Raw genomic sequence first — 16,706 nt, 5'->3', positions numbered from 1 at the left:
TTCTGGGGTTTCAAAGAATGAGATATGATGATCTTGAAACCTACGGAATACTTAGAGGTAGACAGGGTAGATGCAGGTAAGATGTCTCCCTGGCTGGAGAGTCTAGAACCAGGGATGCAATTTCAAAATAAGAGGGAAGCCACAGGACCGAGATGAGGAGAATTTTTTTTACTCAGGGTGGCTGTGAATCTTTGGAATTCTCTACCCCAGAGTGCCGTGGAAGCTCAATCATTTTTTTCTTAATTCATTCATGGGATGTGGGCTTCGCTGACTGGGCCAGCTTTTATTGCCCATCCCTAGTTGCCCTTGAGAAGGTGGTGGTGAGCTGCAACCTTGAACCGCTGCAGTCCATGTGGTGTAGGTACACCAACCGTGCTGTTAGGGAGGGAGTTCCAGGATTTTGACCCAGCAACAGTGAAGGAACAACGATATGTTTCTAAGTCAGGATGATGAGTGAGTTTAAGGGGAATCTCCAGGTGGTGGTGTTCCCATCTCTCTGCTGCCCTTGTCCTTCTAGATGGTGGTGGTCATGGGTTTGGAAGGTGCTGTCTAAGGGGCCTTGGTGAATTCCTGCAATGCATCTTATAGATGGTATATACTGCTGCTACTGTGCATCGGTGGTGGAGGGAGTGAATGTTTGTGGATGTGGTGCCAATCAAACAGACTGCTTTGGCCTGGACAGTGTCCAGTTTCTCCAATGTTGTGGGAGCGTATTACATCACACTCCTGACTTCTGCCTGGTGGACAGACTTTGGGGAATCGGGAGGTGAGTTACTCGTCACACGATTCCTAGCCTCTGACCTGCCCTTTAGCCACAGTATTTATATGGCTAGTCCTGCTCAGTTTCTGGTCAATGGTAACCCCCCCCATGATGTTGACAGTGGGGGATTCAGTGATGGTAATGCCATTGAACATAAAGGGATGATGGTTGGATTCTCTCTTGTTGGAGATGGTCATTGCCTGACACTTGTGTGGCACGAATGTTACTTGCCACTTGTCAGCCCAAGCCTGGATTACAGGTTTGGGCTGACAAGTGGCAAGTAACATTTGTGCCACAAAAGTGCAGGTCTTGCTGCATTTGGACATGGACTGCTTTGATACCTGAGGAGTCGTAAATGGTGGTGAACATTGCGCAATCATCAGCGAACATTCCCACTTCTGACCTTATGATGGAAGGAAGGTCATTGATGAAGTAGCCGAAGATGGTTGGGCTGGGTAACTCCTGCAGTGATGTCCTGAAGCTGAGATGACAGACTTCCAACAACCACAACCATCTTCCTTTGTTCTAGGTATGACTCCAACCATTGGAGAGTTTTCCCCCTGATTCCCATTGACTCCAGTTTTGCTAGGGATCCTTGATGCCACACTTCGTCAAATGTTGCCTTGATGTCAAGGGCAGTCACTCTCACCTCACCTCAGGAGTTCAGCTCTTTTGTCCATGTTTAAACCAAGGCTGTAATGAGGCCAGGAGCTGAGTGGCCCTGGCGGAACCCAAACTGGGCATCAGTGAGCAGGCTATTGCTAAGCAAGTGTCGTTTGATAGCACTGTTGATGACCCCTTCCATTAGTTGACTGATAATTGCGAGTAGACTGATAGGGCGATACTTGGCTGTGTTGGATTTGTCCTGCTTTTTGTGTACAGGGCATACCTGGGCAGTTTTCCACATGGTCAGGTAGATGCCAATGTAATAATATAAAAGCAAAATACTGCGGGTGCTGGAAATCTGAAAAAAAACCAAAAAATGCTGGAAAAACTCAGCAGGTCTGACAGCATTGTGGAGAGAAAGACAGAGTTAATGTTTTGAGTTCTAAAGAAGAGTCATACAGACTCGGAATCTTAACTCTGTCTTTGTCCCCACAGATGCTCTCAGACCTGCTGAGCTTTTCCAGCATTTTTTGTAGATGCCAGTCTTGTACCTGTACTGGAACAACTTGGCTTGGCGTACAGCAGGTTCTGGAGCACAAGTCTTCAGTACTATTGCCGGAATATTGTCGGGCCCATAGCCTTTGTTGTATCTAGTGCCTTCAGCCGTGTCTTGATATCACATGGAGTGAATCAAATTGCCTGAAGACTGGCATCTGTGATGCTGGGGACCTCTGGAGGAGGCTGAGATGGATCATCCACTTCTGGCTGAAGATTGTTACGAATGCTTCAGCCTTTTGCACTGATGTGCTGGGCTCCTCCATCATTGAGGATGGGGATATCTGTGGAGCCACCTCCTCCAGTGAGTTGTTTAATTGTCCACCACCATTCACAACTGGATGTGACAGGACTGCAGAGCCTAGATCTGATCTGTTGGTTGTGGGATCGCTTAGCCTTGTCTATCACTTGCTGCTTATGCTGTTTGGCACACAAGTAGTCCTGTGTTATAGCTTCACCAGACTGACACTTCATTTTTAGGTATGCCTGGTGCTGCTCTTGGTATGCACTCCTGCACTTCATTGAGCCAGGGTTGATCCCCTGGCTTGATGGTAATGGTAGAGTGGGGGATATGCTGGGTCACAGATTATGTTCGAGTACAATTCTGCTGCTGCTGATGGCCCACAGTGCCATGTGGATGCCTAGTCTTGAGTTGCTAGGTCTGTTTGAAATCTATCATATTTAGCACGGTGGTAGTGCCACACAACACGATGGAGGGTATCCTCAAAGTGAAGGCGGGACTTCATCTCCACAATGACTGCAGTGGTCACTCCTACCGACACTGTCATGGACAGATGCATCTGCGGCAGGCAGGTTGGTGAGAATGAGGCCAAGCATGTTTTTCCCTCTTGTTGTTCCCTCACCACCTGCCGCAGACCCAGTCCAGCAGCTATGTCATTTAGGACTCTGCCAGCTCAGCCATGTGCTACCAAGCCCTCCTTGGTGGTGGACATTGAAGACCAGAGTACATTCTGCGCCCTTGCCACCCTCAGTGCTTCCTCCAAGTGGTGTTCAACTTGAAGGAGCACTGATTCATCAGCTGAGGAAGGGTGGGACATGGTAATCAGCAGGAGGTTTCCTTGCCTATGTTTGGCCTGATGCCAGGAGACTTCATGGGGTCTGGAGTCGATGTTGACGACTCCTAGGGCAACTCCCTCCTGACTGTATACCACTGTGCCACCACTTCTGCTGGGTCTGTCCTGGACATACCAATGGTGGTGTGTGGGACATTATCTGTAAGATATGAGTTCGTGTGGATGACTATGTCTGGCTGTTGCTTGATTACTCTGTGAGACAGCTTTCCCAGATGTTAGTAAGGAGGACTTTGCAGGGTCGACAGGGCTTCGAATAATGTTATCATTTCCAGTGCCTAGATCGATGTCAGGTGTTCTGTTTAGTTTCATTTTTTTGTGTGACTTTGCCACAATTTGTTACAACTGAGCTTGCTTGGCCGTTTCAGAGGGCATTTAAGACTCAACCACATTGCTGTGGATCTGGAGTCACATATAGGCCAGACCAGGTAAAGATGACAGATTTCCTGAAACCCAGATGGGTTTTTACAACAATCAACAATGGTTTCATGGTCGTCATTAGATATTTAATTTGAGATTTTTATTGAATTCAGATTCCACCATCTGCCGTGGGCAGGATTTGAACCCCAGAGCATTACCCTGGGTCTCTGGATTACTAGTTCAGTGACCATACCACTACGCCATTGCCTCTCCTCATTGAGTATGTTTAAAGCAAGGATTGATGGATTTATAAATACCAATGGCATAAAAGCAAATGGGATTAGTATGGGAAAAAGACATTCAAGTGGATGATCAGCCATGATCGTATTGAATGGCGGAGTGGGCTCGGTGAGTTGAATGGTGTACTGATGCTCCTTTGTTCCTACAAAAGCAAACTCTTATCTTTCACTCTTTCTATTATGCTCATAAAGTACTTGATGTAATCTAAGCAGGAATAGTTGTGAGTGCCAGTGTTATTGCACCACATGTAAACTCCTTGTTGAAATATGATTTTAAATACCAGGTATTAAAATAACTGATGCGCAAACTTCTGGGAGTGCATGAACTGCTATTAAGATGTACTGAGCTCTTAAAGATTTTTGTTCCCGATCACAGGGACCCATGGACCATGTGAAGTTCCAGATAATGTTGAAAAATATCCAAATACATTGCAAATGCTACTAGATGCTATGAATAGCTTTTTATTGAAAAAAATCCTTTTTCTCTTCTTCATGTCACTTGGCTGGTCAGTATTGTTGATTGTACTTTGCCTCAGTTGAGAAGTGCAACTAAGTTCCTGTATGCCTGTTTTCATGGACTAATGACCCCATGGCACTGTTCAAAGAGCGGGGAGTTCTCCCAGCACTTTGACCGACATTCCTCTCTTAAGTTCTGCCACTGAAGCAAACACATCATTCATCATATTTTGTACTGTTTTATAATGAGGATAAAAAGCTGTTGATTTGCCTGCAAGGCGCATCCTTCCAGTTCAAAGTAATTCATTGTCTCTGAAGCTCTCAAGACATAAAGTGTTATAATCTATATATCTATCTGCTAAAAATGCTAACTTGTGCTAGAGTGTGATTCAATGACCACTGACAGCTCTTGGTATGTTGCCCAAGGGGCTGAATCTGTGATCTTTGGTGTTGAATTGTTGTTTGACTGTGTGCATGACATGCACATATTTTCAGCATGGGTTACAGAAAAGAACTCAAGAGTTGGAATTCTGGCTAAAATTTCTTAAGACCTCTGCAATGATAAAATCAGAAAAAAATAACTTTGGAAACAAAACTGTGAGAAAGCTTATGCTATGTAAATCCAAGTTGATGTTTACGTTTGCTGCAAATTTAACATATTCCTCGTTTGTTTTAGTTTTCTTCTTGTGCCCTGTCAGCTGCTGACAAGTAGCCCTGAGCAGTTCAATGTTTGATTGACCTGCTGTCCTGATAGTTTTGGAGGCAGCAGCTAAAAGATGCAAGAATACTCCCCTTGGCATGATTGTGTGTGTTTCTTTTTTTTAAAAAAAAAATCTCTTCCCCTATTCCCGCTGCAGAAGAGCTTTGTCTAAGCTTCATACTTTTTTGCAATTATGCGACTGAGTTTGGGAATTCAGCATTGGAGGATTGTGGGTATAAACTTGTGTGCTGTTACTTAGTGATGCTTTACACCAATGTTTTTAATATGCTGCCCAGCCTACCACCGCCCCATCCACTGCCACCATGTTTCTCCATTCCCCTTGAAGGCAGTAACTCACGATAGAACATAGTTCTATGGATGTCAGCAGCATGGAGTTGTAAACCAGCCATAATTAGTGTGAACCTGAATATCAGAAGGTTTTGCAATTAGAGCTGAATCTAATCTCATCCATACTGTATGCCTTTTATTCAGGGTCACTGGATAATGGGAGCAGGAACCGTGGATGTTTTCCCTCACAGTTATAGCCCAGAATGCTGAAGGCTAATTAAAAAAGGGGCAAAGAAAATTTGTCGTAAGTTAGTATGAAACAACTTCAGACAACTTTGATGTTTGAATTTGGTTCACTGCTCATTCCGGCATGATGGAAAATTATGAAACACTAAATTAGTGCCAAATTATTCAAAGCTTTATTTTATGCTTTGTTATATTATTTAAGGGTCTAATAGTAGCCATTGACCAGAAACTTAACTGAACCAGCTGTGGCTACAAGAGCAGGCCAGAGGCTGAGGAATTCTGCAGAGGGTAACTCCTGACTCCCCAAAGCCTCTCCACCACCTGCAAGGCATAAGTCTGGAGTGTGATGGAAAACTCTCCATTTGCCTGGATGAATTGTCTGGAATTCGCTGCCAGAGGAGGTGGTGGAAGCAGGTACGATAGTGGTGTTTAAGAGGCAGTTTGACAAATACATGAATAGGATGGGAATAGAGGGATATGGACCCCGGAAGTGCAAAATGTTTTAGTTGACAGGCAATATGATCGGCGCAGGCTTGGAGGGCCGAAGGGCCTGTTCCTGTGCTGTACTTTTTGTTCTTTGAATGCAGCTCCAACAACGCTCAAGAAGCTTGACACCACCCAGGACAAAACAGCCTGCTTGTTTGACACCCCATCCACCACCTCCAACATTCACACCCTCCACCACCGATGCACAGTGGCAGCAGTATGCACCAAATACAAGTTGCACTGCAGTAACTCACCAAGGCTCCTGCAGCAGCACCTTCCAAACCCACGACCTCTACCACCTAGAAAGACAAGGGTAGCAGATGCATGGGAACACCAGCACCTGAAAGTTCCCCACACACCACCCTGACTTGGAAATATATCACCATTCCTTGTTGAAATATGATTTCAATGGGCTAAAATCATGGAACACTCACCCTACAGCATTGTAGGTGTTCCTACACCACATGGACTGCAGAGGTTCAATAACACAGCTCACCACCACCTTCTCAAGAGCAATTTAGAGGTGGGCAATAAAAATGCTGGCCTAGCCAGTGATCCTCACGTCCCATGAAAGAACTTAAAAGAAGTAGCAAGTAGAAATACTGTAGGTAATAAAATCAGTAATTTACAGCACAGAAGGAGACCATTCAGCCCGAGGAGTCCATGAGGCTCTCCGTGGAGCAGTCCGGTTAGTCCCGCTTCCCTGCTCGATCCCCTTACCCCTGCAAGTTTATTTCCTTCAAATGCCAATCCAATTTCCTTTTGAAATCAATTTTTCTGCTCCCACCAACCACGTGGGCGATGAGTTCCTGGTCATTGCCACTTGCTGTGTGAAAATGTACTTCCTCACATCTCCCCCCCGCCCCCCCAAAACCAAATAACATTTGTCTAAAACCGTAAATCCGTGTCAACTAGTCCTTGTACCATCAGGTAATGGGAAGAGTTTTTCCCCATCTACCTTTGCTGAACTTGTCATAGTCTTGTAGACTTCTGTCGAATCTTCCCTCAATCTTCTTTGCTCCAGGGAGAACAACCTGAACCTTACCAACCCAAACCTGTAGCTAAAACCCCCCCATCCTTGGAACCATTTTAGTAGACTTTCTCTGCATCCCTCACATGGACCTTCACAGCCTTCCTAAAGTTTGATGACCAGAACTGGATGCAATACTCTAGTTGGGGCCAAACCAGAGCTTTATATAGCAACTTTTAAGTGAATTAAGAGAAAATGATGTGTAGGTAAAATGAAAACAGAAATGCTAGAAACACACATGTCTGTCAGCATCTGTGGGGAAAAGAATGCTACACTAATGTTTTGAATGGACCTGTTATTTCTGGTGAAGAATCGCGCATAAGATCTTCACCTACCTCTCTTCCAAGTGCTAATCAACCTATAATTTACTCTAAACGTTATCAACCATGATGACCATTTCAAAACCTCCATTAAGTCACATGTGATTCACTCCCTGGTGCAAAATCTATTAATGTGTATCATAATTCAGTTATATTCCAGAATTATTTATTTTGTTGCAGATATTGGATAATGCAAAATGTATGCTGTGAAACCTGAAGAAAAGACATTGTCTGGACAGTTGTAATAGGAAAATGTGTTGCAAATGTCAGGCTGAGTTTTTTTTTATCAGGTTTTATAAGCAATCTTGCACAGAGAGGCATAACGCTGCTCCCACAGGATCATTTCAGGCAGAGAGCCAGTCAATATCTTACGTGGCTGGTGTCAGCAGTTTTCGGTGGTATTCGCGGTGCAGCATATGCAAACTGATGGATCTCTGACTAGTCCAGTTAAACGTTGTTATGGAGAATGCCTTGCAAGATCTGAAATTCCTCTTTTGTCTAGACATGTGTGTCAACTGTAAGGTCTTTTCATTCAGCTACCTTTTCAAATTTTTGAAGCCTGGGAGGGAACATCTAATACCTGTCACGGACGAGATTCTAATTCTCTGTTTATGTTGCTGTTTAATGCATTGCTTGTGTTTGAGCTGTTAAGCCCCAGAAAATAAAAACCTATATCTCCGCACTGATTCTGTTTTTCTTTGTGCATTGCAGGCACATGAGTGGAGCAAAAATGATGACCGACTGCTGCAAGCTGTGGAACATGGTGACACAGAGAAGGTGGCAGCCCTCTTGGGTAAAAAAGGGATCAGTCCCACCAAGCTGGACAGCGAGGGCAAGTCTGCGTAAGTGAACCATAGACTAGCCCCTGCTTTAAACAAGCTACTTACAGAAAATAATTTTCTAATTGTTATCTAGTTTGTTTGGGATGAATTCCTTTTTAAATTATTCAATGTATTTTAATTATAATGGCTTAAATCGTGTTATTTCTGCAGTATCGGATCTTAGTACAACTCCTGATGATTTGTTCTCCCCTGAGTGCTGCAGACCCAAAAGGCAGGAGTTATTATATTGATAGTGGAAATGCTGTTTAAAATAAATAATTGATCTTTGGTTAGGCCTGAATATTTACTGTATACAATAAACAATATGCCTCTATTATTTCTAGTCTCAGAACTCCATTGAAAATTACTTTTGGTACATGACTTAGAAGAAAAGCCTGCATCAGTGGCACATCCTTTATTACAAATTGTGATAATCAGTTTTTGAAATTAATTATTTTACCAGAACTTGTTTTTGACTGACCCTGGTAACTAGCATGAAATTTAACGTGAAGTGTTTAGAGATTAATCTGAATTGTCAGTAATGTTCCAATAAATGTAGAATTCTACAGAACTGCAATGTAGATTCTCAGAATATACTCTTACATGTTTGTTGTGATTATCACAGGAACCTATGCATTTTAAATCCATTTTGCATGGTTATTGGATAGCTAAACAATCTGAATAAATTAGCAGCTTTGGATAAAGGGCAGCTGTCTTTCATCACTCATTTTAAAAAGGCTTCCAGCTTTGTGTCTGGTGCTGTGTAATCTCAATTCATAAAAGTACAAATCAAGTTAAGGTAATATTTAATGTTTATAATTGACCTCACTCTCAAAAATTACTTTTTTGAGGTAGTCATAATATCCTTGATGGCAAATGAGTTTCTTGAAAGTTATTGCATAGAATACTTTAAGCTGCAGCATCATCTGTGGCATTGATTCAAATTTGAAAAGGTGTGAAATTTTGCTTAGAGTAGCTGAACAGAATAAAAACAGAATTACCTGGAAAAACTCAGCAGGTCCGGCAGCATCGGCGGAGAAGAGCAAAGTTGACGTTTCGAGTCCTCATGACCCTTCAACAGAACTGCGTAAAATTAGGAGAGGGGTGAAATATAAGCTGGTTTAAGGTGGGGGGTGGGGGAAGGAAAGAGAAGTTTGGGGGGGGGAGGGTGTTGGTTTTAGGGACAAGCAAGCAGTGATAGGAGCAGGTAATCAAAAGATGTCACAGACAAGAGAACAAAGAGGTGTTGAAAGTGGTGATATTATCTAAGAAAATGTGCTAATTAAGAATGGATGGCAGGACACACAAGGTATAGCTCTAGTGGGGGGTGGGGTGAAATGAGACCAACAGGGCATAAGAGGTATAGATTTAAAAATAATGGAAATAGGTGGGAAAAGAAAAATCTATATAAATTATTGGAAAAAACAAAAGGGAGGATGAAGAAACGGAAAGGGGGTGGGGATGGAGGAAGGAGTTCAAGATCTAAAGTTGTTGAGTTCAATATTCAGTCTGGAAGGCTGTAAAGTGCCTAGTCGGTAGATGAGGTGCTGTTCCTCCAGTTTGCATTGAGCTTCATTGGATCAATGCAGCAAGCCAAGGACAGACATGTGGGCAAGAGAGCAGGGTGGAGTGTTAAAGTGGCAAGCGACAGGGAGGTTTGGGTCATTCTTGCGGACAGACCGCAGGTGTTCTGCAAAGCGGTCGCCCAGTTTGCGTTTGGTCTCTCCAATGTAGAGGAGACCGCATTGGGACCAACGAATGCAGTAGACTAAGTTTGGGGAAATGCAAGTGAAATGCTGCTTCACTTGAAAGGAGTGTTTGGGCTCTTGGACGGTGCTGTACCTTGTGTGACCTGCCATCCATTCTTAATTAGCACATTCTCTTAGATAATATCACCACCTTCAACACCTCTTTGTTCTTTTGTCTGTGACATATTTTGATTATCTGCTCCTATCACTGCTTGCTTGTCCCTACAACCACCCCCCACCCCCACCTTAAACCAGCTTATATTTCACCCCTCTCCTAATTTTACTCAGTTCTGTTGAAGGGTCAGGAGGACTCGAAACGTCAACTTTGCTCTTCTCCGCCGATGCTGCCAGACCTGCTGAGTTTTTCCAGGTAATTCTGTTTTTGTTTTGGATTTCCAGCATCTGCAGTTTTTTGTTTTTATAGCTGAACAGAATGGTTTCTTTAAAACTGTAGATGCCCTTTTGAATTAGTACCTCACATTCCTGCACTTCATGGAAACAAAGAAAATGAAGCCAGAGTGCAAGAAAGCATATTCTTAACAGAGATTGAAGGCCTGAGCTGCCCTGAGTGTTATTGGGCTAGGGAAGGAAAATACATTCAAGATTACCACTCCTAAGTATTATCCAGTGACTTCTGCTGAAAAATGTGTATAAACAGATGTATGGACATGATTGGATTCAGATCAAAATCTCCCAAATAACCTGCCAACACTCACCCGTAAATCTCTTGTATAAAGAATGACCACTTGGCTGAGGTACTGGGTAGCTGGTGGCATCCAAGGAACTGTGCTAAGTATCAGGAATGGAGAAAATTGGAGGAGGTAACATGTTCTTAACAACAGCAACAACTTATATGGTGCCTTTAACATAGTGAAATGTCCCATGGTGCTTCACAGGAACATTATAAAGCAAAGTATGACATCGAGCCACATTAAGTCAGATGATCAAAAGCTTGGTTTTACTGAGCTAGAGAGGTATAGGGAAGGAATTCCAGAGCTTGGGGCCTAGGCAACTGAAGGCATGTGCACCAATTGTGGTGCATTTATAATTAGGAATGCGCAAGAGGCCAGTATTAGAGGAGTGCAGATATCTTGGAGGGTTGTGGGGTTGGAGGGGGAGGGACAGGGCCATGGAGGGATTTGAAGACAAGGATGTGAGTTTTAAAATGAAGATGCTGTTTGACCGGGAGCCAGTAAAGGTCAGCAAGCACAGGGCTTATAGGGGAATGAGATTTGCTGTGATATAAGACATGGGCAGCAGAATTTTGAATGATCTCAAGTTTACAGAGGGTGGAATGTGGGAAATTGGCCAAGAGTGCATTGGAATCGTCAAGTCTAGAGATAATAAATGCATGAGTGATGGTTTTGACAGCAGATGAACTGAGATGGAGCAAAGTCCTGCAATGTTACAGAAGTGGAAAAAGACTCTTAAGAGATGGCACGAATATTAAGTTGGAAGCTCATCTCTGGGTCAAATGTAAAAGCAGTTTTAACACTCAGTGACACAAACTGGCATCTCTTATTCCGTTTGACAATATAATGCTGTGTAGAATCTGGCCTCTTGTGTAGTTTAAGATACAGCTCATTTTTACAAAAAGAGTAATAACTTATGAAGGGTTAACTAATTGGTTTGCTTTATAATAATGGAAATGCTTTCTTGACCTTGTCTTGGTGACATTTACAGTTTCCAGAATCTAGAGTCAGCTTGGTTCAGCTCCGCCCAGATCACTGCTAACATAAAGGCTCCAAAATATAAATCAAAATGGAGTACGGTTAAAATTGCCAGGCAAATTATACTGCATTGGAATTCCACAGGGATTGATTCCAAGCTTTCTCCAGACAAATGTGCAGTAATGAAATTGCAAATCGCAATAATAACTTGTTGCAATGAAACCCTGGAATCCGCGCAAGAATTCCAAAATGTGGAACCTTATAAAGATGATTTAAAAATTCTTAAAGGGGAAGGAAAATCATGGGGTGACACAGGAGGAGTGGGAGGGGTGCGGGTGGGATCATGCTCTATGAAAATATTTAATGTAATTCTACTTGTTTAGATCTGTCAACCTGCAGACTGCTCTTTGAAAGGATCTTTGTATATTAATTGCAGTGGAGTTGCAGGTTTGGTCAGTTGCTTAGTTTGGAGTATATTACCAAGTTGGACAAATCTTTGCTGCGAGCTTGCACCTACTTGAATTATACAGTTAAATTTAATTTCAAGTCGAGCTTTTTCTTCCTATTCTTCTAATATGGGCAGGTTTTGAGCTCAGTAACCTGGAAAGGAAAATAGTCTCATGTCCCACATTTCTTCTCCCTTTCCACTTGCTTTAATTTTCACCAACACTGAGGGACATCAGTAGGATTATTCTATAGGAATGAAAAGCTGCGAATATTAAGGAAATATGCCAGAAGGACTCAGCAGTTTGTTTCTGTAAGTTATACTTTAGTACCTGCCAATTCCTTAAACTAAAAAGAAAAGTAATGCCTTGGTTCTAAATTGATGATGTTTGCTGAGTTTATTAGCAGGATTGTTTCTATTCCTACATTCATCTTTAAGGCTGAAAGATGATGTGGAAGTATTCATTACTTGAGCTCATGATCCCTGACTTCAGTACTGAGGTTAATGCTGATCATGAAAAAAAAATTAAAGAAGTGCAAGGCCAGCATACAGTTGTAATAGTTTCATTTCTGATTTTCCTTGAAGTTGGGGAATTGGTGGTGAACACGCCCACATTCTGCTGTGTCATTTTCAATTACTACAGCATTCCAAAGATCAACTTTGAGAGTATAACATGCTCCCCCTTGGCCACCTCATCCAAAATCACACAATGTCAGGTTCCCCACGCACACTGATGACACACGCAGCTCTACCTCACCACCCTCTTGACTCTTCCACTGTCTCTGATGTGTCACACAGCTTGTCTGACCCCAAGCACTGGAAGAACAGAAATTTCTTCCAACAAAATATTGGGAAGGCCAAGGTCATTCTCTTCGGTTTACGCTACACACTCCATTCCTTATCCACCAAATCCATCACTTTTCCTGGCAACTGTCTTGAGGCCAAACCAAACCATTTGCAATCTCAGTGTCATATTTGACCTCGGGGTGAGCCTCCAATCTTATAACTGCTCCATCACCGGGGCTATTTACTTCCAGCTCAGTAATATCACTCGCTTCTGTTCCAGTCTCAGCGCATTTGTTAAAATATTCATCTATACCTTTGTTACCACTGGACTTGACTATTCCAATATTCACCTGGCTGACCTTCCATCTTCCGCCCTATGTAAACTTGAGTTCATCGAAAAATTTTCTACTACTACACTGACTCGCAGAAGTCCCTATCTGTTAGCCCTATGCTAGCCGACCAAACTAGCCTCCACTCTCGTAATGCCTCAATTTTAAAATTCTTATCTTCTTTCAAATACTTAATGGACTTGCCCCTCCTTATATTTGTAACTTCCTACAATCCTCTAATTTTGGATTCCTGTGCATCCCTAATTTTAGTCACTCCAGTCTAGCTTTCAGCTGCTTTGGCCCTAAACCAGAGCTTCCCAAACTGGGGCCACAACTCCTGGTGGGGTCGCGGGGTATAGATGAATATTTTAACAAATGCGCTGAGACTGGAACAGAAGCGGGTGATATTACTGAGCTGGAAGTAAACAGCCCTGGTGATGGAGCAGTTATAAGATCGGAGGCTCATCCCGAGGTCAAATATGACACTGAGATTGCAAATGGTTTGGTTTGGCCTCAAGACAGTTGCCAGGAAAAGTGGTGGATTTGGTGGATAAGGAATGGAGTGTGTAGCATAAACCAAAGAGAATGATTTTGGGGTTGCAAGCTGTGTCGCAAGCCGTGGATCTTGGACTGATTTCTGACAGCTGTGAGGCCTAATGGACTGCATACTGGAGCCCAATTATCGCTGCTGCAAAAAGAAAAAAGCCTATGACTGGGTAGGTGTTCCTTTTTTTTTGAGAAACCCTACCTTTGCATCAACTTTCCCCATGCTCAACTCCTGTTCTGCGACATCCCCCTCCCCCCCGATCAAAAATTACAGCTGCCCCACCCCCCACAAACAACCCTCGTACCCCTCAAATTTTCACTCTAGGATCAAATGAAGCCTGCTGGTGTGGCCCTTGCTTCTGGCAGGTGCCCTCCATTTGGCAAAGTGTGCCCAAGAAAGAGGGATCCACCCCAGGCTTCAGGCAGGCCTGCTAGGGTATAGCTGGTGGTCTGCCCACGTGGTTTGGATCTCAGCCACTCCCTCCACCGCTGGTAGAATGGCAGGCTGAGGCCCTTAATTGATCCTTGGTTGGCCATTTAAGGGCCATGATTGACCTCCAGTCGGGAAGACTGTCCTCAACCCTTCCCTAAATGGGGAGAGCCGGGAAAGTGGCAAGCTCTCCACTTTTACTTTTCCACCCCATTTTATATCTTTACTCAACTCCCAGTCCGCTCAATGTTTGCATTTTTTAATTAATTTCACAAGCTATCAAGTACTAACCAACTGCAGCAGTCCTTTTGTTTTCATGTGGATAAGATGAGCAGATTGCAGCTATGCAGGAGCAGACTTTCTTTAAGCAGTGTGCAGTGTAATGGAATGTACCTGTTGTGTTCTGCCTGAATTCTACTTGGGGGTGGGGGGTGGGGGGGAGGGGGTTTAGAGGGTTAACTTTAATAAATATAATTTTTAAAGGATTGAAAGTTAGGCTCTTAAATTATGGATCATTAAAATTTTTATCTTTATGCTAAACTTTTCCCTTTTAGATTCTAGTTATAGGAATGTTTACAACGAAATTTTTACGTCACATGGATGATTGAGTAATCTAAATGTCTGCCTATACTTGCATTGTACAGTATGATTTACTATCCAAACATTTGACTTAAGCTGAGTAAATTGTGGTTGCCTAATGTACATTCCTTGTACTTCTATTTTCCTTGTGATATCACATTGATTATTGGAATGCACATTTTCATGTGTTGTAAGTTATGACTATTAATTTAAGTAGCCATACAATGCACTTTCCAAGACTTGTAACAAAAACTACAACTGATTCTTTGGTATCATAGAAGGAGCAAGTTTTTGGGCTGGGAGACCTTTCCTGGTTTGCTTCTCACATTTTCTTCACTCATTTAGTTATGTTATAAAAAAAAATCCCTTCAATATTTTTGTTATTATATTTTCATTGAATATGCCATTCCTTTGTTTACTCCCATCTATTGCTGTGTTGCCTTTATTGAAATATTTAACCCATTTGGATACTGAAAATATACATTTTCAGAAATGTAAAACTTTAAGAAACACACTATGAAACTAAATTTCTGGTAAGGAGGGAGAGGTTAAAGGAGGACCCCATGTTTGAATGCAGTTTTAATCATATCACCATTGGTGGCCTTGCTGCTGAGATACTATGCTCTGGAATTCACCCCCTAAACCTCTTTGCCTCTCTTCCCCTCTTTCCTCCTTTAAAACAACCCTCAGAACTTAGCTCTTTGACCAAATGTTTGTTTCTCCACCCTAATATTTCCTTACGTGGCTTGGTATCAAATTGTGTTAAATTTTATTTGGCAACACTCTCACTCCTGTGAAGGACAGTTTACTATGTTAAAGGTGCTATATAAATACAAGTTGTTGTTCCTGGAGGTAAACAATTAGACATGAAAATTTAGACCTGTTTTGACTCATGACAGGAAAATGGCTGAAAATTCATTGTAACAACTAATCCAAAACCGAATTTAGATTTTTTGTTTCTGTTCGAGTGGGTGAATGGTTGCAGAAGGCACATGATAACTAACAAGTTTAGACTTCAAATTAAAATAACATAAAATCAAACAAAATAGAAGCTACAGAAATGAAGTGAATGCAATAAGAAGACTAAGGAGTACAGAGAATATTCAAGGTGATGGGTTGAACAAAAGTGTGGCATTTATTTTAAACTACTTAAGTCTATTGATAATTTTGCATTAGAATAGCAACGAATCTACTTCGGACATTTCAGAAGCATTTCTGTTGTGACCAATTTATCTGCTCCATGTCAAATTTCAGAAAAAATAGCTAGCCAAGAAGGACAGAATTCCTTGGTGCTGCCAGCAGCCTAAGTGATCAAGGTTAATCTTTAATGAATCTTATTGCCGTAATCATTTTCATACCACTGGACTGTGTAACTCCAAAGTTGATGTATGCTAAACTAAGGTGCAATATCAGCATCTGATTAATGGGTAGTTGCAGTTTGAGGAAGTTAGGTAGTTATTCTCTTTACATCAAAGTCACATCAAGATGGTGAACTAAAGCTGCAGGCTAAGTGTGAGGGCTTGCTCCAAAAGTGCAGTTGGGAGGTTATTTTGATTATTGTTAGGTGTTGGGAGTTTGTTTATTTATTGTAGTTTCTTTTAAAAAAACTATGCATTTTGAAGCAATAAGATTTAATAATGTAAGATACAGTCAAAAAATAACTTGTATTTATTTATTGCCTTTCACAACCCCAGCACCAAAAGTGCTTTCCAGCCAAAGAGGCACTCATGTCATGTCATTTTTCCTGTAATGTCAGGAAATGTGACAACTAATGTGCCTACAGTAAGGTCCCACAGCAACAAGATGACTTGTTTTCGTGATGTTGCTGGGGATGATGGGGATAATTAATAGCCAGGACATCAGGGAGAACTCACCCACTATTCTTCATTAAGTGCCATGGAATCCTTTGTTTCTGCCTGAGTTGCCAGATGGGGCCTTGGTTTACCATCTTACCCAAAAGATGTCATCTTCAACAATGCAGCACTCCCTCAGTGTGGTACTAAATTGTCAGCTTAGATCATGCATTCACGTTCCCCAAAGTGGAGCACAAACTCGTGAGTTTCTAACCCAGAGATGGGTGTATTACCACTGAACAAAGGCTGACACCTTAATTGTGGCAGTCAATATGGCTTACTGAGATTTCAGAGCCTCTGGT

At 42.3% G+C, this 16,706-nt stretch overlaps 1 protein-coding gene across 4 annotated transcripts in view; it reads left to right on the top strand.

Annotated features, from left to right (window-relative positions):
- Positions 1-16,706, top strand: part of rai14 (retinoic acid induced 14) — a 249,450-nt gene that overhangs the window by 121,989 nt on the left and 110,755 nt on the right. For all 4 annotated transcript variants that reach the window (XM_041194221.1, XM_041194229.1, XM_041194203.1 and 1 more), the window contains exon 3: positions 7,909-8,039. In XM_041194221.1, the coding sequence (XP_041050155.1) occupies positions 7,909-8,039 (131 nt within the window). The remainder of the gene's footprint in view (positions 1-7,908; positions 8,040-16,706) is intronic.

This window comes from Carcharodon carcharias, chromosome 1 (assembly GCF_017639515.1).
Source record: "Carcharodon carcharias isolate sCarCar2 chromosome 1, sCarCar2.pri, whole genome shotgun sequence".
In the NCBI taxonomy this organism is placed as follows: Eukaryota; Metazoa; Chordata; class Chondrichthyes; order Lamniformes; family Lamnidae; genus Carcharodon; species Carcharodon carcharias.
Note: the sequence above shows the minus strand (reverse complement) of the source record. Positions and strands in the feature narration are given on the sequence as shown.